Genomic DNA, 25,147 nt, shown 5'->3' with positions numbered 1-25,147 from the left:
ATCACAACTTAGAAAAGGCTTGAACAACAAAATACAGTGTCCACATTTTCATAAACAACTATCTGAAATTCAAAGTAAAGCAAGAGTGCATTCCTCTGCTGGATTTTTGTAGCTTCATGTTGCTGCCTCTCCTATTGAGAAGCTTCCAGTAAGCCTCTATGTGGTTGGTCTAATGTGACTTCCTGTTATGTTAAGAGTGCTTGTGTCAGACCCGTCTAATGTGTGCAGTTGACAAGATGATTCATAATGTCATAAAGGACCACATCCAGCAATTACTCCATTATTAGCCAGCAGATAAGAGAGGGGGAGGAAGGAAAGGAGGCACAGATGGATGAAGGGAAGGAGAAAGTGAGGGTGGTGTAAATTTGTCCTACAAAGTGTCATGAGGGTTTACATAAAGCGTTTAATTCATTTTGAAAGAAGCATCACATCTTTTCGCGATGGACTACATCACTTCCCTCCAACCGTCTCAGAAAAACTTCAGAACAACTTCACCCTGTATATGTTGAGAGGTCAAACGAGTCTTTAGATGGTTATCACTAGCTTGTTTAGCCCCGGCCTACTAACTGTTAGCGTGTTAGCATCGGCCTGCTAACTGTCTGAATCGCCGTGTCCCCAGTCAACCCAACCACTCACTCATTTCACTGTAGAGCCTCTAGCCCTGCTCAATATGCCTTAACCAACCATGTTGTTCCACCTCCTACATATGCGATGACATCACCTGGTTTAAACATCTCTAGAGACTATATCTCTCTCATCATTACTCAATGCCTAGGTTTACCTCCAAAGTACTCACATCCTACCTTACCTTTGTCTGTACACTATGCCTTGAATCTATGCTACCGTGCCCAGAAACCTACTCCTTTAACTCTCTGTTCAGAACGTGCTAGACGGCCAGTTCGTATAGCATTTAGCCGTACCCTTATCCTTCTTCTCCTCTGTTCCTCTGGTGATGTAGAGGTTAATCCAGCTCCTGCAGTGCCTAGCTCCACTCCCACTCCCCAGGTGCTCTCATTTGTTGACTTCTACATCCTCTCATTTGTTGACTTCTGTTTCATGCATGTTAACATTAGAAGCCTACTCCCTAAGTTTGTTTTACTCACTGCTTTAGCACACTCTGCCAACCCGGATGTCTTAGCCATGTCTGAATCCTGGTTTAGGAAAACCACCAAAAACCCTGAAATCGCCATTGCTAACTATAACATTTTCCACATCAAGACAGAACTGCCAAAGGGGGCGGTGTTGCAATCTACTGCAAAGATGTTCTTTATTACTATCCAAGTCTGTACCCAAACAATTAGAGTTTCTACTTCTAAAAATTCACCTTTCCAGAAACAAGTCTCTCTCTGTTGCCGCTTGCTACAGACCTCCCTCTGCCCCCAGCTGTGCCCTCAATACCATATGTGAATTGATTGCCCCCCCATCTTTCTTCTGAGCTCGTGCTACTAGGTGATCTAAACTGGGACATGCTTAACACCCCGGCCATCCTACAATCCAAGCTTGATGCCCTCAATCCCACACAAATGATCAATGAACATACCAAGGTACAACTCCAAATCCGTAAACACAGGCACCCTCATAGATGTCATCCTAACTAACTCGCCCTCCAAATACACCTCTGATGTTTTCATTTGCACTCACTGTATATAGACTTTTTGTTATTTTTTGTTCCACTGTGTTATTGACTATATTTTGTTTATTCCCTGTGCAACTCTGTGTTGTTGTATGTGTCACATTGCTATGCTTTATCTTGGCCAGGTCACAGTTGCAAATGAGAATGTCACATTCTGACCTTTATTTCCTTTGTTCTGTCTTTATTTAGTATGGTCAGGGCGTGAGTTGGGGTGGGAAGTCTATGTGTGTTTTTCTATGTTGGGGTTTTGAGTTCAGCCTAGTATGGTTCTCAACCAGAGGCAGGTGTCGTTAGTTGTCTCTGATTGAGAATCATACTTAGGTAGCCTGGGTTTCACTTTTGAGTTGTGGGTGTTTGTTTCCGTGTGAGTGTTTGTTGCCACACGGTACTGTTTCGTTTTCGTTCATGTTCACATTTATTGTTTTGTATTTCATAGTGTTCAGTTTATGTCTTAAAATAAACGTTATGGACACTTACCACGCTGCGCATTGGTCCTCCAATCCTTCTCGCTACTCATCCTCAGAAGAGGAGGAAGATTGTCGTTACAGAGAACTTGTTCTCAACTAGCCTACCTGGTTAAATAAAGGTGAAATAAAAAATCACTACCAGGTTGTCATTGCCAGGGTCATTCAAAGGTCAAGAGATATCAATGAAGATAATTCATTGTTTAATTCTGCTCATCTTTGAATATCTAATATCTAATGTGTCAGTCTAATGGTTTGATAGGACTTAAAAATTATTATAATTTTTTTTTAAATACACTAGGCTGAATTTTGTTGCCAACCGTCTAGATTTGATCTTTCTTGTAAGGAGCATAAAGATACTTTCTTGCATTATGTCCAGTCTTTTTGATACGTTTATTAAATGTTTAGGATAAATACATAATTTTTAGTTGACTTTTTTCCCACTAATCTTTGACTGATCCGTATGCAACAATTTATGTCATACTTAGATGATGGTGATTTGTAGACCAGTTGTGCCTTCTGTGAGTGAATGCCAATGAATAGATCATCTCGGTGACCCGTTCCACCTTTTGTAATATGAAAACATCTTACTTTTTATTGCTTATGCAGTAGAGTGACACATCACTATTTTCATAGATTATTATCATCATGCCTCTGTTGTTTCTGAAGATATTGGAGATGGCAAAGTGGATATGAAGAAATGCTTGACTTAACAGTTTTTATTATATTTTTTTGTGAAAGAAAAAAACTGCCTGTCTGGCAGCCGATTATTTCCTTAAGACAAGCAATACATCTGTGAGAGACAATTCCATTTTCAGGTTGGTAACAAATGTCACAGAAGATAACAAACAGCTAACAAAGAATTACATTGATTTCCCTCTGTGGTGTGTGTGTGTGTGTGTGTGTGTGTGTGTGTGTGTGTGTGTGTGTGTGTGTGTGTGTGTGTGTGTGTTTATTTGCTTTCATAAAGTTAATTCCATTGCAGACATTACGTCTCATTAAAAACATTGATGAGGGGAGAATCCTTGATATTTTAACACCAATTAACTCTGAAAATAAATCATGTGTATATAATTCCACACTCATAGAAGTGATACCATATCCTTCAATCTGTTCCACATATGTTCCAATGGAGACAAACCTCAGACAAACTGGTAGAAAAAGGGCAGATTTATTTAAAGCACTTTGTCCCCTACATAGAAAAATATGATTGATTTGAGTCGACAATAATAAATAGAGTGCCTGACTATCCTCAGGCCCCATTGGTAACGTACAGCAGTACAATCAATATCCAGTTACACAATACAGCAAAGGCACTAGCATTTACTGCAATCAGAACAGTCGACAGGGGTTGTGCGAGGCATGGAAGGTGGCAGGGGAGGTGGTGTCTGGATCCATCTCTTGGAAGCCAATTCAATGGCAGCTCTGTATGTACCTAACCCATAGTAGTCATGTAGGGTATGTGCCCAGCCCATAGTGATGTATTATATGTAACCGTTCAGTCATTACAAAGTCATCACAGTAGCAAATAGGCTTGAACACTTGTGCCGTTTCTTGTGACTGTAGGTGTATACCTATTATTTGGTATTTGGAGTTGTAGGTTCATTGGGGTTGAAAGGTTGATTTGTTACTGCCCGGTTGTCCCATGGATTATGTGTGGTGTTCAAAACAGTAGTAGTAGCATATAGAGATTTAGGAAGGGGTTGGTATTAGAGAAAGAAGGGATGGTTTGTGAGAACAGGAGTGGGTTTCAGCATGGTGTACGAAAAAAAACAAGGAATGGGTAAATAGAAAAAGGAATGAAGTTTTAAAGGAAAGGGGAAATGTTTGGTAAATGACAAGGTTTGTTACAGTAGATGGCACATAACAGTGTATCACTCATCTAGACATGGCACTGGTAATACTCCAATCGCTCATGGAATTTCAGAAGTGATTTTTAACAATTCAACAGGCGGTTTATTTGCAGCCATTTAATTTCTAGCGAGGTGCTTTTTTTGATGCTATTTAAAAAATATTGGGGTCTGGTTGCGGTGGTCCCAATCAGTTGTGACTTGTATTTTTTGGCTGAATTTGGGCTCATATTTGGCTTAAAGGGGATAAATATATGCACGAAGAAAAAATATATATTAAAATTAACACATATATAGTACCAGTCAAAAGTTTGTACACACCTACTCATTCAAGGGTTTTTCTTTATTTTTTACTATTTTCTACATTGTAGAATAATAGTGAAGATATCAACTATGAAATAACACTTATGGAATCATGTAGTAACCAACAAAGTGTTAAACAAATCATAATATATTTTATATTTGAGATTTTTCAAATATGACAGCTTTGTACACTTTTGGCATTCTCTCAACCAGCTTCATGAGGTAGTCACCTGGAATGCATTTTAATTAACAGGTGTGCCTTATGTTCATTTGTAGAATTTATTTCCTTCTTAATGTGTTTGAGCCAATCAAGTGCAGTCTTCAGTATTATTCTACAATGTAGAAAATTGTAAAAATAAAGAAAAACCCTTGAATGAGTAAATGTTCTAAACATTTTGACTGATAGTGTATGTATGCCATATTTGTTTGTTATTAATTGATAATCATTTACATTGAGAAAAATACTGATATCATTAAATATCTTATTAAATATAATGGAAAATTATAAGGCTTAAATGTTTCTCCAGTTCGATTGGTCACTCCGAACGTGATTCCGACTCGTTCCCTTGAAGAGACCAGGGAAGATACAACTTTCTTTTCTTTCAGTTCTGTGTTTCCCCAAATTCCTGTCCTTGAGTTCCAGGTACAGATATCCCATGTGGACGGATTGGTTTGAAATGTATTTTCCTCAGAAAAGGCCCTGATTGTCAGAACAAATCATGATAATCGTCACTTACTCCCAGACTTAAATCAGTCAACCACTCATTCCTTTCAGAGAAACGTCTTCCCAGTGAGCCCAATATCGTGTGACCACTGTCATGTCTGATCTGTTTGGTTCTTTGTTTTTATTCCAGTTTGGGTCATAACCCATTGTAGCATAGTTGGGTGGGTCATCCCAGCCCAAACCACCCCAGAAAGTTTAGCTAACACATCTCCAGAATGTTCTACAAGCCTTTAAAGCTATTCAAGCTTAGTAGTGATATTGGCTGATAGTTGCCAGTATTCCCAAACCCCTGTAGACTTGCGAGGCAGCAGCATGGGGGCCATTCGGGCCCTAGGTATGAAGCCCAGTGGCCCTTGGGAGTCCTGGTTTAGATGTTCCTCTGAGCAGTAAGGTACTTGAGGGCGGCTGCGCCGTACTTCCGGGACAGGTCTTGGTGGAACTCTTCTTTTAGGGTCTGCAGGCAGTATCGGTAGCCTGGGCTGGAGCGGAACTTGGAGATGTCGAAGCTGGGTGCGTGTGGCATGTGGATCATGAACGCGTTGGGCAGAACCATCAGGTCATACTCCTGGGGGGTGGGAAAGGGGCGGAAAAATGTATTATTTTATTTGCTTATTGGACATGGTCCGTGTACAACATTTTAGCATTTTAGCTACGTAGCTAATACTCTTCTGCCGTCCCAGCTGTGACTGAAATAATTTAAGACTCGAGAAACAAAGTCACAAACGTTGCTCTTAGGTGCTGAACACTGAAAGGTCACAGCTTGACTTTGATTTATGGGCCGTTACAATAGCTATTATTCCTGACTTAGCGAAAGCATTAAACCTAATATCAGAGGGTCTACCGCGAATCACATCTATTCTAATCATTGGCATAACCTTAACTGAATTCCAATGATGAGTTGAGGTTTTGAATTAAACTTAAATTAAAATGAGTTATTATGTGCAGATTATTTGGAAGTAGAGTCTTTGAGGATAAAATGTGAACAATAGCTTTAACAACCATTTTTCTTCTCAACAAGCCATAAACAGATAAGTGTATCCAGACTTTAACTACATATTTTTGTCTGCCCGTCTTGTCTGCTATGGTTGTTTGGTCTACCTAGTGTGTGCAAATGTACTGTGGTGTGATAATGTGAGCTGTAGGAAAAATACATATATTATATTCTAACACCCCACCACTATCCTCCATACTGTACCTGTGCATCTAGCTCCATGATATGGGAGACCTTGTTCCAGCCAAATCCAACAAAGCGCTGGTCGTACTCAGGACAGTCCCGCTTCACCACCACATAGGGCTCAAAGTCCGCCTCCCACTCCACCTTATAGGGCGTGGTGGCTGTCCGCCACTTGGCATAGTTGGTAGGAGCATGGCCCTTGGTCCAGACGTGATACCTGGGACGGCAAGGAGAAAGAGACGTGTACAGGTGTGTTAATAATAGTTTTGAACTAGATTGCATACAGTGCTTTTGGAAAGTATTGAGAACCCTTGACTTTTTAACATAACATTTTGTTACGTTACAGCCTAATTGTAAAATAGATAAAAAATGTCTCATCAATCTACACACAATACCCCATAACGACAAAGCAAAAACAGATTTTGAGAATTTTTGGTATTCAGGCCAAATAGTTCAATCTTGGTTAGTCTGAGAGTACTTTAGGTGCCTTTTGAAAAACTCCAAGCGGGCTGACATGTGCCTTTTACTGAGGAGTGGCTTGTGTCTGGCCACTCTACCATAAATGAAGGAAAAGCAGCCAACTAGTGCTCAGAATATGTGGTAACTCCTTCAACACTGTTGGAAAAGCATTCCAGGTGAAGATGGTTGAGAGAATGCCAAGAGTGTTCAAATCTGACATCAAGGCAAAGGGTGGCCACATTGAAGAATCAAAATATAAATTATATTTTCATTTGTTAAAACCTGTTAAGGATGCTGCGAATTTTCGCAGCTTTTCGCAACTTTTTTTTACAAATCGAGCAACGTCCTGCTACTCATGCCAGGAATAGAGTATATGCATATAATAAGTATGTGTGTATAGAAAACACTCTGAAGTTTCTAAAACTGGTTAAATCATGTCTGTGGCTATAACAGAACGTGTTCAGGAGTAAAAATCCCAGGGAAAACTGTTCACCAAAAACACAAAAAAAATATTCATCCGCCAGTCTTTGAATTGTCTAAGGCGATAGAAAATAGATGAGGTTCCGTTCCACACGATGTCGCCAATACTGGCATTTCTTTGCAAGTTTATCCTTGGTGGGATGACGTATAGGCACTTCCTGTCTTGGGGTGCACCCAGGAAATTATGAAAGTGAAAAAAATGGACGATGATTTCAAGACTTGCTGCTATCGAATACAGATCGCCCCGTGATCAATTTTATCGATTATTAACGTTTATTAATACCTAAAGTTGGTTTAAAAAGTGACGTTGCGTCATGTAAAGGTGCATTTTCCTTGGATCAGACGGCCTTCATAAATGGACATTTTTGGCATACTTTGACGGATTTAATCGGGAAAAAGACCCAATTGTGATGTTTATGGGACATATAGGAGTGCCAACAAAGAAGCTCGTCAAAGGTAATGAATGTTTTATATTTTATTTCTGCGTTTTGTGTAGCGCCGGCTACCGCAAAATCTTTTGTTTAGGTCTCATTCAGGTATTTTGGGGGGTGCATGCTTTCAGATAATAGCTTCTCATGCTTTTGCCGAAAAGCATTTTACAAATCTGACATGTTGGCTAGATTCACAACGAGTGTAGCTTTAATTGAGTACCTTGCATGTGTGTTTTAATGAAAGTTTGAGTTAACGAGTACTACGAGTGGCGCTCTGAAATTTCCGCTGATTTGGTTCCTGTGCAGGAACCAAAAATTCGCATCATCCGTAACAGGTTTTAATTAAACACTTTTTTGGTTAATACATGATTCCATATATGTTATTTCATAGATTTGATGTCTTCATTATTATTCTACAATGTAGAAAATAGTAACAATAAAGAAAAACCCTTGAATGAGTAGGTGTGTCCAAACTTTTGACTGGTACTGCAAATATTATCAAATGACTTCAACGTATCAATGTAATCAATGTACTAAATATAGTATCAAAATCAGGATGGATGCTCCATGTTATGTAATCTATTTCAGAAGGGCCAATCAAACCTCCTGATCAACAAGCCAGATTGACCAATGGGGTGAGCTGTTACTGCTGGTGTACCTGAAGGTGTAGAGGGTCCCCATGTCCAGCATGGAGAGCAGCTCAGCTTTGGATTTGGGAAAGGAGAGGCGGTAGCGCAGCGTCTCAAAGGCCGGAACAACCAGAGCTTTCTTAGTGTGGGCCATGTCTAACTGGACCACTGACTTTCTGCGGGGGATAAGATAAAGAAACCATTAATTTACAACCAAAACTGTACATCAGCTAGAGCCACAGCTGCCACTAGTTGGTTGGAATGCATTGCTGGCAACACCTTAGCTGTGGGTTCGACTCCCACATGGGCCATATATGAACATCATACATACAATTGAAGTGGGAAGTTTACATACATCTTAGCCAAATACATTTAAACTCAGTTTTTCACAATTCCTGACATTTAATCCTAGTAAATATTCCCTGTCCTAGGTCAGTAGGATCACCACTTTATTTTAAGAATGTGAAATGTCAGAATAATAGTAGAGAGAATGATTTATTTCAGCTTTTATTTCTTTCATCACATTCCCAGTGGGCAGACATATTCATACACTCAATTAGTATTTGGTAGCATTGCCTTTAAATTGCCTTCCACAAGCTTCCCACAATAAATGGGGTGAATTTTGGCCCATTCCTCCTGACAGCTGGTGTAACTGAGTCAGGTTTGTAGGCCTCCTTGCTCGCACACGCTTTTTCAGATCTGCCCACACATTTATTTTGGATTGAGATCAGGGCTTTGTGATGGCCACTCCAATACCTTGACTTTGTTGTCCTTAGCCATTTTGCCACAACTTTGGAAGTATGCTTGGGGTCATTGTCCATTTGGAAGACCCATTTGCGACCAAGCTTTAACTTCCTGGCTGATGTCTTGAGATGTAGCTTCAATATATCCACATAATTTTCTCCCTCATGATGCCATCTATTTTGTGAAGTGCACCAGTACCTCCTGCAGCAAAACACCCCCACAACATGATGCTGCCACTCCCGTGCTTCACTGTTGGGATGGTGTTCTTCGGCTTGCCTCCCCCTTTTTCCTCCAAACATAACGATGGTCACTATGGCCAAATAGTTTCATCAGACAATAGGACATTTCTCCAACAAGTACGATCTTTGTCCCCATGTGCAGTTGCAAAACGTAGTCTGGCATTTTTATGGCAGTTTTGGAGCAGTGGCTTCTTCCTTGCTGAGTGGCCTTTCAGGTTATATCGATATAGGACTCATTTTACTGTGGGGATAGATACTTTTGTACCTGTTTCCTCCAGCATTTTTACAAGGTCTTTTGCTGTTGTTCTGGGATTGATTTGCACTTTTCGCTTTTCTCTAGGAGACAGAACGCATCTCCTTCCGGAGTGGTATGATGGCTGCGTGGTCCCATGGTGTTTATACTTGCGTATTATTGTTTGTACAGATGAACGTGGTACCTTCAGGCATTTGGAAATTGCTCCCAATGATGAACCAGACTTGTGGAGGTCTACAATTTTATTTCTGAAGTCTTGGCTGATTTCTTTTGATTTTCCCATGTCAATGTAACTGATGTGAAATGGCTAGCTAGTTAGCGGTGGTGCACGCTAATAGTGTTTCAATCGGTGATGTCACTCGCTCTGAGACCTTGAAGTAGTGGTTCCCCTTGCTCTGCAAGGGCCGCGGCTTTTGTTGAGCGATGGGTAACAATGCTTCGTGGGTGATGCTTCATCTGTGTGCAGAGGGTCCCTGGTTTGAGCCCGGGTAGGGGCGAGGAGAGGGACGGAAGCTATACTGTTACATCAAGCAAAGAGACCCTGAGTTTGAAGGTAGGTCTTGAAATACATCCACAGGTACACCTCCAATGGACTCAAATTATGTCAATTAGACTATCAGAAGCTTCTAAAGCCATGACATAATTTTCTGGAATTTTCCAAGCTGTTTAAAGGCACAGTCAACTTAGTGTATGTAAACTTCTGACCCACTGGAATTGTGATACAGTGAATTATAAGTGAAATAATCTGTCTGTAAACAATTGTTGGGAAAGTTACTTATCACGCACAAAGTAGATGTCCTAATCGACTTGCCAAAACTATAGTTTGTTAACAATACGTTTTTGGAGTGGTTGAAAAACAAGTTTTAATGACTCCAACCTCGGTGTATGTAAACTCGCGACTTCAACTGTATGTTGTCTGTAAATTGCTTTGGATTAAAATGGCTGCTAAATGTCTATATATAAAAAAAATCTCAGCCAGTGTTCTGTCTATGTTTATGATGGAACATCTTCAGGAAAAACTACAACTCACCTGAGGTAATCATAGAGGCCGTACATGGGCAGGAAGTCAACGTCTGCCAGGAACACATAGGGTGTGTTGGCGTTCCTCAGGGCCACATTTCTCACCAGGTTGACGGGGTAGAACTGGCCCTCCTTGTAAACGATATGGTAGCCCACGTTCTTACGGTTCTTCAGCACCTCGGAGGCCTGGGCGTAACGCAGAAACTGTTGGGCCTCAGCGTCTGACATGTACAGGGCCAGGCTGATAGGTCCTTCCCAGTGCTTACATATGGCCTCCAGCATCTGTAACCTGAGATAAATAGAGATGTCATAAAATAGAGTGTTAGAGATACAGAGATGTATATTACATCATGATAATAAAAGCAGTGGTGGAAGTAGAGAAGAAAAGGGGGAGGAGGGGGAAGAGGAAGAAATCGAGAAAAAAGCTAAAGACAATCATATTTGTAGAGAGTTGCACTCCTCATTAGCCATATTGTAATAATGAATTCATGCTTACATCCCCAACAACTAGTAAACCAAAGGCCAGTAGGGTCAGAGCTGTAAGGTGAGTTTTTACCTGTCCATGGAGAGCTGTGCGACCAGCGTGACGTCTGTGTCATCCCCGGCGGGCGTGTACTCGTACTGCAGAAAGTAGAGGTGCACGCGGTGCACTGTGATTCGCTCCCGCCGGAAGTCATAACATTGGTCGTCTTCATCCAGCTCCTCCAGAGCTCCTTGTAACTGGAGAGGGACGGACAGAGGGAGGTCAAAACCAATGTTTAGGTTGTAAATATTCCCTCTAATAGGCTAACATGGTTTCATGACACCATGCAGTCAGAGGTGACGAGACCATGCGGCACTGTACACTCTGTTGTATTCTGGCTGGATGTCCATGGGTATCATAGTATAGTGAATAAAGGTATGGTGAATATTTAAACCTCCTTGAGGTGTTAGGGAGTGGTTTGTTAAATGTTATACAATGGGTGGTCCTAATCTTGAATGCTGATTGGTTAAAGCCGAATTCCAGACGGTGTCTATTCCACAAGTTACCACCGGCTAAATCTATGATGTTAACATGACTATATACTCTGTTCCATCTGGCTGCACCAGCCACTGTCTCATCAGCCCAGCCAGGCAATTTATGAACTTGATCTCCACTATAAAAAGCATCTAAACATCATCTCATATTTCTTTTAGACTAACATTTAGTTTTCAACAGTGGAGATTTGTATTGACCTTGCTGTCTGTCTCTCCAACATTTGCAACATTGTTTCAATATTCAAATTCGATCTCCAGAACATGTCGGGAGTCAGTACGAGACAGACAGGCATACAGCGCTTCTCAGCCAGTCGTAATCATGAATCAGCTGGCATAATTTTTGGGGATCAATACAAAGAAATGTCAATAGAAAGCAGGTAAAACTAATGGAAGAGCAGCTAGTTCAGTCTTTCCAGCTTCAGTTTGAAGGGATTTGGGTTATCTGTGTTTTTGGCTAGCTCCTCTGAACAGCAGTGTCCTGACAAGAGAACACAATTTCTATGCCAGGTGAAATCGCGCCTCATTATGAAGTGAATCTACAAAAAAAGTTAATTGATGTCTATTAATCCTTCTGCCATGCAAACTTATTTTAGTCATGTGTTTTTAAGAGTATTTGACAATATTTGGGAATTTGGGTCACAAACAACTAGATCTCTACAAAGCCAATTTCCCTCCCTTGATACTCTGGGAGCCTGAAACAGGATCTTGAACACTGGGATTTACTTTCTCTTTCTTTGGGCGGAATAATTAACATTGTTAAAATTAATGTATTACGTTTTTATAGTTATGTCAATGTATTTCTTATCTTTCTGACAAAATTGATTAATCTCCATAGATAAACTGATATCTGCTTTTATCTGGAACAAGAAAAACCTGTTGCATTTTCCTAAGAAACAAAAAACCCTATTGTGAAACATTTTCTACAAATATGGAAACAGCTCAGGTGATCGTTTGGTCTCAGTGAATTTTCAACTTCTGCCCCATTATTAAACAACCATACATTATCTCCATCATTATTAGACCGTGCGTTTCATATCTGGTCTGGAAAAGGGATCTCCTCACCGAGCGACAAAAACTATTTTGCATCCTTTGAACAGTTAATACAAAAAATTAATATTCCGAGATCCCATTTCTTTAGATATCTGCAATTGCATAGTTTTGTCTCTTCATACTCTAGTCACTTGCCATCACGCCCATCTACCTCCCTTCAAGATTCTCTTTTTAAAGTGAACCGTTATATCAAAGGGGGCGTACACTTGATCTATAAGTTATTAAACTTGCACAATCTGTATACCATGAACTCTCTTAAAAACCACTATACGGAATCGGTGTCCCCCCCGTGGGACGGATGAGCTAATGTAGGCTAGTGTGATTAGCATGAGGTTGTAAGTAACAAAACAAATCCCAGGACATAGACATATCTGATATGGGCAGAAAGCTTAAATTATTGTTAATCTAACTGCACTGTCCAATTTACAGTAGCTATTACAGTGAAAGAATACCATGCTATTGTTTGAGGAGAGTGCACAATTATAAACTTGTATTAATAAACCAATTAGGCACATTTGGGCAGTCTTGATACAACATTTTGAACAGATATGCAATGGTTCATTGAATCAGTCTAAAACTTTGCACATACACTGCTACCATCTGTGGCCGATTATTTAAATTGTGCCTGGGCTGGAATAATACATTATGGCCTTTCTCTTGCATTTCAAAGATGATGGCAAAAAAATATTTAAAAAATTCTTTACTTTATTACATGTTTTGGACATGTCTGAAATGGACAGATTTCTGGATGGTAACCCTTTGAATAAAAGTGCTAATGCCCTCAACGCCAGTGTTTGGAGGATATATTGGCACGGTTTGCGGCAACACCAATATACCCTCCAAACACCGGCTTCAAGGGCATTATCACTTAATTATGGTTAAAGTTATGGTAATGTTCTACTCACCCGAACGCTCTCTGAGGTGGCCTGGCTGGGGCAGCCAAAAAGCTCTCGTCTCAGTAGGTTCCCATCATACTCAAGAAAAGTAAGGTAGAGGTTCCTGAAGAACTCCACATGCTTGTTCTTCACGCGAAGTTTCTTAGGAGAGTTCCAATGGATCACCTGACATGGGACATGAACATATTACAGTACCATGGTGACCGGTAGCCATATGTCTAGATGCAGATACATTCATAAGGAAAGAATTGAGGGATTTTGCGATATTGTGTGTGTGTGTGTGTGTGTGTTTGTGTGTGTGTGTGAGTGTATGCGAGTGTGTGTATTTCACTGCATAGCCCTACCTTGAGGTCAGACACCTCTGTGTAGCACTGTTCGGAGCGTGTGTGGTCAGACAGCTGAACGTTCCAGAAGCAGGGCAGCTGATGCACTAGGACTGGGTTCTGCTTAATGAACGCATTAAAGATGTCCTGCACACAAGATTACCCACTCACATTAAAAACCTATGTAATACACTCCAAGCTTCCAAGCTTGAACTCTTTTGTGTTCCATGTAGAACCCTCTGTGTAAAGGGTCCTACATGGAACTCAAAAGGCTTCTACCAAGAACCCAAAAGCGTTATTCAAAGGGTTCCCCTATGGGGACAGCCGAAGAATCCTTTTAGTTTCAAAACAGCACCTTTTTTTCTAAGAGTGTATCATACACACTCATTTTAACATTAAGATCATATAGAACTCTGGCACAAAATAGTAAACATTCACACTGACACATTCTCCAAATGTTCATTAGAGATGTCCTACACACTTACATGACCATCTGCCTCATACACAGTATGCTTTGAGGCATAAGATTACCCTACTGTATATCATGGTTCCCCAACATTTTATTTGGACCCCAACATTTATATATATATTTTATTTATAGTTTTTATTTGTTATTGTTAGACATAAAAGACTGTAAAAAAAACAGGGAATCAGCTCCAAATGATTTTTATTCAAGACATCTGTTCCCTAATATTCCCACGCATAATAGAGAGACACGTGACCGAACACAAATGTGAGCAAGGTTTGAAATGATTATGTTTTAGTCAAAAATATCTGTTTGGGCTTCTTGCTGTCAATTTGCGGTCTACAAATTATTTGCATTTATGTTCTGGCCCTCTGACCATTCGCTCAAGAAAAAAAATCGGCCCTCGGCTGAATCAAGTTGATGATTCCTGCACTATAATGACATGTTATGTAAGTAATGATCTAAAGAGTATTTAATAATATTCTGAATAAAGATAATAGACTAATAGAATTTGATCAAATTGAATAAACAGACCTGGTCCGCCAGCGAGGTACTGAGCATGCTCATCAGCTCTCTCTCGGCGGTCAGCCTCCACATCTGCTCCCAGCCAATCCGTCGCAGCCTCTCCAGGTAGAGCAGGATGACCCCAGTGTTGAAGCCTCGTCCCAGGGCGGGCCAGGGTTTGTGGTTCTTCCACAGGTTCCCCAGGTACCAGTCACTCTGGTTCTCCACCAGACCTATCACCTGCTTGTCTGCAATCACAGCATCACCAATCATAATTTTCCCAGATTTTAAAATGCTGATTATCATTGGTAAGGAGGTGGAGTCTTCAACATATAGACAGGTTTTTAACTACTAGATTATCAAATGGTATTTTTGTCCTCTAGGGATTTTTATCACTCAACCAATTCATTAATTATTCAATCAATCAACCAGAAATGTTTATCAAAGTCAAAGGTCGTACCAGTGAACTTCCTGAAGATGGCCCAGAGCTCAGCAATGTCGGTGGCGAAGGTGATGTCCGTATCCAGGACGATGACCTTTGTGAGGTCAGAGGGCAGCGCTTTGGTTAGGGTCAGCTTCATCAGGCCGTAGATACCTGAGTAGTGCTTGTTAGGTATCCATGACACCTCCGACTGGAAGAGACAAGAAGTTGGAGAGAGAAAGCAAGAGTGAGGTTGAAGAACTTGACCTCACAGAAAATGTTGAATTCAAAAGAAAAGGGAATATAAAGTTGCAAGGTATTCAAATTATGTAATTAGAAGCAACACCACTGTGGCTCTTTGTCAGGTGTATAAGGTATTCTCCTTCCTTTAAATAGCTAACTTGCGCAGACACCCATCTGTTTCATAAGACCCCTTTAGTATAAAATACCCTTTAAACCAGAGGTGAACCAATTGGAACATTACTACTGTTTACTCTATAGCATCAATCTTGAAAAATATAATCTGTTTTTATACCCAGGATACCCAATGAATACTGAAACCTGCACAACCTTTGGCATGCATCTGGGCAACCATGTCTGATCATTAATTGATCTTGATTCCGCAGAACGGGATCTTCATAAGTGAATCATTTGCAAATATAATCAGCTCAGAAGATGCAGTGTTTCCTTCTTCGTTTGAACTGAGTTAATGAAAACTGAGTAGGTTGAGAAATTTGAGAGCACAAAGAGCTTTTGTTCCCGCTAAACTTGTGGAGGCTGAGAGAGAATGTGATGATGGGGGGGAGAGACGGAGCCAAGTCATATTGCAGGTCGAGGCAGGTTGGTATGTGAGTTGAGAAACAATATGTTACATTATGAACCCCTTATCAATAGCAAAGAGCCAAAGCTAGACGCACACACCCGCCTGCCCACACACCCACCCACCCACCTACCCAACCACCCACAGAACAAGCACGCAACACACACAAACACACAGTACATGCATACCCCCCCCCACAAACACACACACATCATTTTTCTATTTATATGGACACATACTGACTGAGAGGAGAGGCGAGAGGAAAAGAAGGACTGAGATGACACATCACTGTTGTAAGAGTAAGAGAAGAGAAGGAGGGAGTAAAGAAAAAAAATGAATAAGAGCAAGGATGGTCTCTGTGTCTACTGGATTTCTCTTTCTCCGCTCAATTGATTGTTTGGAAAGTGGTGGAATTTGCCTTGAATGTCAATGGCTGCTCACAGAGTGCAGACAAATGATTTCCTGAACACTGATTTAAACGATAGAGCAGACACTCAGGCCCCTGAGGACCATAGGTGCCTATCACTGAGCTAGAGTTCATCAAAAGAAAATACTGTAAAAGTGTGGGGGGTATTTACCTTGAGTTCGTCTGCGTCATAGAAGCTAACTTGTACAGACGGAACCATCCAGGACTGGAACAGAGAACTCAGGATCTGATTGGCTACTGCGTCTGTGATGAAGTGGAAATGGAGAGGGTTTCTCCTGAGAGAGAGAAGGAGAGATAGAGAGAGAGAAATACATATGCCAAGAGCTACTCAAGTGCTTACCGTAATTTCCGGACTATAAGCCGCTACTTTTGTCCCACGCTTTGAACCTCGTGGCTTATACAATGACGCGGCTAATTTATGGATTTTTCCCGCTTTCACAAGATTCGTGCCAAAAAAACTGAGCACCGTCACATAATGTGACGTAAATCGAGCGCGCTCAAACTTCCCATCAAGGTGGCGCTCCGTGTTCAGTGGGAGGCTTGGATGACAAGTGGGGAGAAATCCTTCACTAAAACGGGCCGCATGCGAAGAGCAACTTATGGTCAAGTCTGCCAGCGGGTCCTGACAGCGTGGAGCATTGTCAAAAAATCCACTATCATCAACGGGTTTCGAAAGGCTGGACTGCTGCGTGTTGAAGAGGGCAGCATGAGCTCAGCGGGGTATTTGCCTCCGGATGAAAGTGACGAGAGCGACAATGAAAACGATCCAACATCGGATGAAGCAATTCTGAGGCTATTCAACTCCGACACCGAATTAGGTGACTTCAGTGGTTTCAGTGCACAGGAGGAGGAAGATAGTGACCAATGACTTTCTTGGTAGGCTACTGTTTACTGATATTTTTTAAATTTTTGTTACAATCCGTGTTTCGTTAAAGCCTATTTATTTTTTGTTACAAGCCGTGTTTCGTTTAAAGGCTGTGTAAAGTTAATTTGTTTCAATGTACCAGTAGGCACCTGCGGCTTATAGACATGTGCGACTTATTTATGTACAAAATACATATATTTTTTTTAATTCAGTGGGTGCGGCTTATATTCAGGTGCACTTAATAGTCCAGAAATTACGGTAATCTCTCTGATTAAGAAGGGCCTGACCTTCCCTAAAGTCACAACTTTCCATGAGTCCAATAATTACTTAATAAATAATAATAATTTCTACAAGTGGCCTTTGAATTGACATCAGCCATATTAGTTTAGGATTCATCAAGTAGAATAAACAACTACTGTTGCTATATCAGGTGTAGCTGTAGCTATAGCAGTAGGTGTAGTTGTATGTGAAGCTCTGTTGTGTTACCTGTGGAACAGGATGGACTTGACCAGGGTGACCACATCTCTGCTGGCGTTGTGACCGGCACACACGCACGCTACATGGATCAGCTGCACAGAAGAGAGAGGGCAGACAAGCTATGCCATCAACGCTGCTGGGAATATCGATTCCCTATGTTTACCTTTTGGCACTACAGCCATATTATTTAACTATATCTAAGTTATTTTATCCAAAACACACAAACACCACTGACAGCAGATTTGACATACCAACTTAACACCAATGACTAAACAGTGAAGCTAAACAAACACAGCTAAAACACAGAGCTGCGCTAAAATACGTTTCTGATCCTGGCTCACCTCACACTTCAGTATGGTGGGCGAACGGGGACACTCGGTGTGATTGGCTCTCTCCTCTGCCGTGTTCTCCACATCCTCGGGCCCAGTGTCAGCTGATGCCCCCCACGCCGCATTGCCGTAGTTACCACCGTCGGCGGGCTGGCCAACCGTACCCTGCAATTGGTTGAGCTGCAATCGGATCTGCCTGTTCTCCTCCTCCATCTCGCGCACCCGCGACTCTAGAACCACCCGCTCTAGAACCCGTGCCTCGGGGGTCTCTGACAGACAGGGGGACAGGAGGAGAGAACGCCCATCTGGAGAGGGGAGGGGGGGAAGAGGGGGAGAGGAGAATTAGGATTAGGGTTGAATTAAGTCTTTCATTTCCAGAGTTGTATAACACGAGGGAAGAAAGTGTTCCCTTCACTTGCATTGTTGAAAAGATCATATTTCGGCTTCTTTCTCTCTCTCATCAACCCATCTCTGTCTGTTTTGACACCCTGTCTAAGGAGCAGCTGGCCGACAGAGCTGAAATGTCAGACCCTGTTCCTGGTCGCTTAGAGGAAGGTGGGTGAGAGAGAGAAATACTGATATGTAGACAGTCAGACCCAACACTGACACAGACACTGTACAAGGACAGCCTTGTCCTCTAGTGTGGACACAGTTATTCACTGCTTCCTACGGCAATTCCGTAGAGCTGAAGTGAACAGACTGCACTATAACACCCCATCAGTCATCTTAGGTACAGTATGTGTGAGAGAGGATTTGCATGCACATTGTGTGTGTGTGTGTGTGTGTGTGTGTGTGTGTGTGTGTGTGTGTGTGTGTGTGTGTGTGTGTGTGTGTGTGTGTGTGTGTGCGTTTATTAATTAGGGCATGCATCATTAATTGGATTTAGGAGTGTATGACAGTATGTCATGGGTCTATTGTTTTGTTTACAACAGGACTGACAATCATAAACAGACTGCCTGAGAACACTTAAGCACAGATATTCTCAGAAGAGCCTTGCTTGATTCTCAAAAATCAGGAAAGTAACCGCAGCAAATCTAGGACAAAGAAATCTCGGAATCTCGAACAGCCTACAAGATTGTTTGTACAGATGATGTATCTTAATTTGAGCCAGTTTCACACAGCAGGATTATAATCCTGCAGCAAGAGGAAATGTGAATTGTTAGGGACATATCGTAATTGGGAAGATTTTTATTTTATTTTATTAGGCACAGGGGAGGGTAGTGTGTTTTTTCACTGGTTTACATTCACTCTTTTGCAGGATTTTTTACATAATTTATTCTATCCTAGCCACATTTCCTCATCTGCTTGCATGCGCCTCCCTACAGTGCTTTCGGAAAGTATTCAGACCACTTGATTTTATCCACATTTTGTTACATTACAGCCTTATGCTAAAATGTATTAAATTGTTTATTTCCCTCATCAATCTACACGCAATACCCCATAATGACAAAGCTCATAAATGTAAAAAAATATATATATATATTACATTTACATAAGTATTCAGACCCTTTACTCAGTACTTTGTTGAAACACCTTTGGCAGCGATTACAGCCTCGAGTCTTCTTGGGTATGACACTACAAGCTTGGCACACCTGTATTTGGGGAGTTTCTCCCATTGTTCTCTGCAGACCCTCTCAAGCTCTGGCACATTGGATGGGGAGCGTTGCTGCACAGCTGTTTTCAGGTCTCTCCAGAGATTTTGGATCGGGTTCAAGTCCGGGCTCTGGCTGGGCCACTCAGGGACATTCAGTGACTTGTCCCAAAGCCACTCACGTGTTGTCTTGGCTGTGTGCTTAGGGTTGTTGTCCTGTTGGAAGGTGAACCTTCGCCTCAGTCTGAGGTCCTGAGCGCTCCGGAGTAGGTTTTCATCATAGATCTCTCTGTACTTGGCTTCGTTCATCTTTGTCTCGATCCTGACGAGTCTCCCAGTCCCTGCCGCTGAAAAACATCCCCACAGCATGATGCTGCCACCACCATGCTTCACCATAGGGATGGTGCCAGGTTACCTCCAGACGTGACGCTTGACATTCAGGCCAAAGAGTTCAATCTTGGTTTCATCAGACAAGAGAATATTGTTTCTCATGGTCTGAGATTCTTTAGGTGCATTTTGGCTCCAAGCGGGCTGTCATGAACAGAAAACTCATAATTACAAATCCTCAAACATACAAGTATTGTACACCATTTTAAAGATAAACTTATTGTTAATCCAACCACAGTGTCCGATTTCAAAAAGGCTTTATGGCGAACACATACCATGCGATTATGTTAGTTCAGCGCCTAGTCACAAAAAACATAAAGCCATTTTCCAGCCAAAGAGAGGAGTCACAAAAAGCAGAAATAGAGATAAAATGTATCACTAACCTTTGACCTTTGATGATCTTCAACAGCTGGCACTCATAGGACTTTATGTTACACAATACATGTATGTTTTGTTCGATAAAGTTCATATTTATATCCAAAAATCTCAGTTTACATTGGCGCGTTATTTTCAGTAATGTTTTGCCTCCAAAACATCTGGTCAATTTACAGAAATACTCATCATAAACTTTTTTTATTCATTTTATTTTTTTTACCTTTTTCTTCCCAATTTTGTGGTATCCACTTGTTAGTAGTTACTGTCTTGTCTCATCGCTACAACTCCCATATAGGCTCGGGAGAGACGAAGGTCGAGAGACTTATTCGTCCTCCGAAACACAACCCAACCAAGCCGCACTTCTTAACACAGCGTGCATCCAATCCGAAAGCCAGCCGCACCAATGTGTCGGAGGAAACACCGTACAACTAGCGACCTGGTCAGCGCGCACTGCGCCCGGCCTGCCACAGGAGTCGCTAGTGCGTGATGAGACAAGGATATCCCTACCGGCCAAACCCTCCCTAACCCGGACGACGCTAGGCCAATTGTGCAAATAAAAAGGAAAGGGAACGGAGCTCGCGCTCACGGCCACGCGCGATGAACAACTCATGGCTTTCAGCTGAGCCACTAACTCTGAGTGGTCTTATTCTCTCCCCTTTCATAATAGAAGCCTGAAACAACTTGCTAAAGACTGTTGACATCTAGTGGAAGCCATAGTAAGTGCAATCTGACCCAATTTACACTGGATATTCGGTAGGCAATCACTTAAAAAACTACAAACCTCAGATTTTCCACTTCCTGTTTGGATTTATCCCAGGTTTTTGTCTGCCATATGAGTTCTGTTATACTCACAGACATCATTCAAACAGTTTTAGAAACGTCAGAGTGTTTTCTATAATATGCATATCCTAGTTTCTGGGCCTGAGTAGCAGGCAGTTTACTCTGGGCACACTTTTCATCCGGACGTGGAAATACTGCCCCCTAGCCCAAAGAGGCTAATCTATTTACATTTACCACAGGTGGACTCCAATCAAGATTTAAAAACATCTCAACGATGATCAATGGAAACAGGATGCACCTGAGCTCAATCTTGAGTATTATAGCAAAGTGTCTGAATACTTACGTACAGTAAATAAGGTATTTCTGTTTTTTGTTTTAAATACATTTGCAAAAATGTTTTTGCTTTGTCATTATGCGGTATTGTGTGTAGATTGCTAAGTACATTGTTTTATTTAATCAATTTTAGAATAAGGCAACAATTTTTTTTAAATGTATGCAGCTTTGAATGCTTTTTATGTGTGGCATGACTGCCAGTTAGCCTATTGCAGACCTTGACAAATGGTGCACCTACCACTAGTGTCACTATGAATGGTGGATAGAGGGCATAGACTGGTCAACTACATTGAGTAAACCAAACATTAGGAATAAATTCCTAATATTGAGAGGTTTTAAGGTCTAGAAAAGCACAGTAACAGACCATCCTGGCAGTATTTTTACTTCTGATACTGAGATGAGCTGTCTGTTGCAGATAATCATTCTTCCAAGTCGTCCAATGATAATGTGGCCATATACAACTGTATGCTCTCGGCAGGCCCAGCTATTCTGGAAAGCTTAACGCACGCTCTGCTTCCTCTCCAATCCGAGTGGCCATTCCTTGTGCACCTAGAACCTAACGCTTCAATAATGCCTAAATATTAACTTTTAAAATGTTTTGCCTTTTACAGTGGGGAGAACAAGTATTTGATACACTGACGAATTTGCAGGTTTTCCTACTTACAAAGCATGTAAAGGTCTGTACTTTTTATCATAGGTACACTTCAACTGTGAGAGACGGAATCTCACATTGTATGATTTTTTATGTAATTAATTTGCATTTTATTGCATGACATTAGTATTTGATACATCAGAAAAGCAGAACTTAATATTTGGTACAGAAACCTTTGTTTGCAATTACAGAGATCATACGTTTCCTGTAGTTCTTGACCAGGTTTGCACACACTGCAGCAGGGATTTTGGCCCACTCCTCCATACAGACCTTCTCCAGATCCTTCAGGTTTCGGGGGTGTCGCTGGGCAATACGGACTTTCAGCTCCCTCCGAAGATTTCCTATTCGGTTCAGATCTGGAAACTAGCTAGGCCACTCCACAACCTTGAGATGCTTCTTAATGAGCCACTCCTTAGTTGCCCTGGCTGTGTGTTTCGGGTCGTTGTCATGTTGGAAGACCCAGCCACGACCCATCTTCAATAATCTTACTGAGGGAAGGAGGTTGTTGGCCAAGATCTCGCGATACATGGCCCCATCCGTCCTCCCCTCAATACGGTGCAGCCATCCTGTCCCCTTTTCAGAAAAGCATCCCAAAGAATGATGTTTCCACCTCCATGCTTCACGGTTGGGATGGTGTTCTTGGGGTTGTACTCATCCTTCTTCTTCCTCCAAACACGGCGAGTGGAGTTTAGACCAAAAAGCTCTATTTTTGTCTCATCAGACCACATGACCTTCTCCCATTCCTCCTCTGGATCATCCAGATGGTCATTGGCAAACTTCAGACGGGCCTGGACATGTGCTGGCTTGAGCAGGGGGACCTTGCGTGCTCTGCAGGATTTTAATCCATGACGGCGTAGTGTATTACTAATGGTTTTCTTTGAGACTGTGGTCCCAGCTCTCTTCAGGTCATTGACCAGGTCCTGCCGTGTAGTTCTGGGCTAATCCCTCACCTTCCTCGTGATCATTGATGCCCCACGAGGTGAGATCTTGCATGGAGCCCCAGACCGAGGGCGATCTTGAACTTCTTCCATTTTCTAATAATTGCTCCAACAGTTGTTGCTTTCTCACCAAGCTGCTTGCCTATTGTCCTGTAGCCCATCCCAGCCTTGTGCAGGTCTACAATTTTTTCCCTGATGTCCTTACACATTATCTGGTCTTGGCCATTGTGGAGAGGTTGAAGTCTGTTTGATTGAGTGTGTGGACAGGTGTCTTTTATACAGGTAACGAGTTCAAACAGGTGCAGTTAATACAGGTAATGAGTGGAGAACAGGAGGGCTTCTTAAATAAAAACTAACAGGTCTGTGAGTGCCGGAATTCTTACTGGTTGGTAGGTGATCAAATACTTATGTCATGCAATAAAATGCAAATGAATTACTTAAAAATCATACAATGTGATTTTCTGGATTTTTGTTTAAATTCCGTCTCTCACAGTTGAAGTGTACCTATAATAAAAATTACAGAAAACCTGCAAAATCGTCATTGTATCAAATACTTGTTCTCCCTACTGTATATTTGCTTCTTCAAAAGTCTACAATAGGCATGCACAAGTTGTCCTAATTCTGGCATCATATTAATAACCAGGTTTCCATTCAACATTTTTATGCGAGTAAAGTACGTTGGATAAAGATTGTCACGACATCATGGGAAAGCATGCAGTTTATTATGCTACAGATGTAATACGTTTTGGTGAACTTCACAGGGTGGTGAAAGTGCATATTGATGAATACCAAATTGGGCACATTTGCTATACCTACGCAATATTATTTGAGACAAAACCATCAGTAGGCCTAGAGTTTAAAATGCGATGGAACCCCATTTACCTTGTTTGTTTGTTTTTTGGTACACGGGAATTTAACCGCAAAAGTTAATTTTTATGCAGACTACGTTTTTACGCAACAAGTCAATTTGATGGAAACACAACTCTGATGGGAATATGCACATCTTGTTTTGATGCAAATGTTTTAATACTCACATGAAAATCTGTCACCAAGTGGTTGAAAACCTTGCTATAGAGATACCCTAAAGACTCTGGCAAGTGTGCTAGTCCAGTGGTTCACCAGAAGCCCCAAACATCTAAAGAATAAGCTACAGACCAAGCAGAAATAAGCTTGTTAGAATTGTACTTAAACTCCCCCCTCATACTCATCTAGAGGTTGAGCATTTTCTTTTGTCTGTGTCTCTGTAATGTGTCTGTCTCTATTATTGTAATTGTATATGCATCTATGCAATAAAATTGGGACCACAATGGAAATAAGTCTGACTCTATTGTGCAATCCCGGTCATTTTGAAAAATTGCTGTACTGTGTGTATATATGTATATATTTTTTACTGAATCAATCAAATCAATCAATCCAAACTGTGCAGCGAAGCATTTGATTAATGGAAAGAGAAATCCGTTACAAGACGCCAAAAAGTTGAATGACATTCCGGTGATTGTCAAGCCAAGCCTTTGACACTGGGTAGGCCTACGAAGGTTCTATTTGTCGAGATTGACACCTATTTATTGCGGTGTTGAAAATGCAAACCATGATATTGAAGTGCCCGAAAGTCGGTATGCTTTGTTTATTGGTGGTGGAGTGCATTGTATGCATTGCTTTGCTTTGCCATCAGTGTCACGTCAAGGTGAAGTTTTACCTGCTACACAGAGTTCGTTGTTTTGAGAGAGGAGCCGAGTTTTTATTCTATTTTGCCTACTGTACCATATAAATCATTGATTATGCATAAGTACAATAGCTTTGGTCCAGTTTTTCACAAGTACTCACTAAACTGTTGCTAGTGGTTGTGCTAAATGATCCTCTAGTTTCGCAAGCTGCTTTTGAACCTAGCTAGTCAACGTAACTAGCTAGCTAGTAGTAGTCGTAGCTTCTTGACTAAAATAACCAGTGGTGTATAGTCGAGGCCATATGCAACCAACATATATTTTATTTGTCATTATTTCAATTCACAAGATAGAATGAACATTTGAAGTCAGCCATCAAGAATTTCACCTCTGTGATGTCTTGAGCTTGGACGTGACACATTGCGAGCACAA

The 25,147-nt window shown here is 41.4% G+C and overlaps 1 protein-coding gene across 6 annotated transcripts in view; it reads right to left on the bottom strand.

Annotated features, from left to right (window-relative positions):
- Positions 1 to 4,510: 4,510 nt before the first annotated feature.
- Positions 4,511 to 25,147, bottom strand: part of LOC110526161 (LARGE xylosyl- and glucuronyltransferase 2) — a 161,354-nt gene continuing 140,717 nt past the window's right edge. For all 6 annotated transcript variants that reach the window (XM_021606819.2, XM_021606822.2, XM_021606823.2 and 3 more), the window contains 12 exons: positions 18,011 to 18,303; positions 17,679 to 17,761; positions 16,479 to 16,602; positions 15,120 to 15,291; positions 14,690 to 14,907; positions 13,711 to 13,836; positions 13,376 to 13,531; positions 10,960 to 11,123; positions 10,414 to 10,692; positions 8,177 to 8,323; positions 6,170 to 6,365; positions 4,511 to 5,539 (listed from right to left, as the gene is read on the bottom strand). In XM_021606819.2, coding sequence (XP_021462494.1) covers positions 5,342 to 5,539; positions 6,170 to 6,365; positions 8,177 to 8,323; positions 10,414 to 10,692; positions 10,960 to 11,123; positions 13,376 to 13,531; positions 13,711 to 13,836; positions 14,690 to 14,907; positions 15,120 to 15,291; positions 16,479 to 16,602; positions 17,679 to 17,761; positions 18,011 to 18,303 — 2,156 coding nt within the window. In that variant the 3' untranslated portion in view covers positions 4,511 to 5,341. The remainder of the gene's footprint in view (positions 5,540 to 6,169; positions 6,366 to 8,176; positions 8,324 to 10,413; positions 10,693 to 10,959; positions 11,124 to 13,375; positions 13,532 to 13,710; positions 13,837 to 14,689; positions 14,908 to 15,119; positions 15,292 to 16,478; positions 16,603 to 17,678; positions 17,762 to 18,010; positions 18,304 to 25,147) is intronic.

This window comes from Oncorhynchus mykiss, chromosome 6 (genome assembly GCF_013265735.2).
Source record: "Oncorhynchus mykiss isolate Arlee chromosome 6, USDA_OmykA_1.1, whole genome shotgun sequence".
Lineage (NCBI taxonomy): Eukaryota > Metazoa > Chordata > Actinopteri > Salmoniformes > Salmonidae > Oncorhynchus > Oncorhynchus mykiss.
Note: the sequence above shows the minus strand (reverse complement) of the source record. Positions and strands in the feature narration are given on the sequence as shown.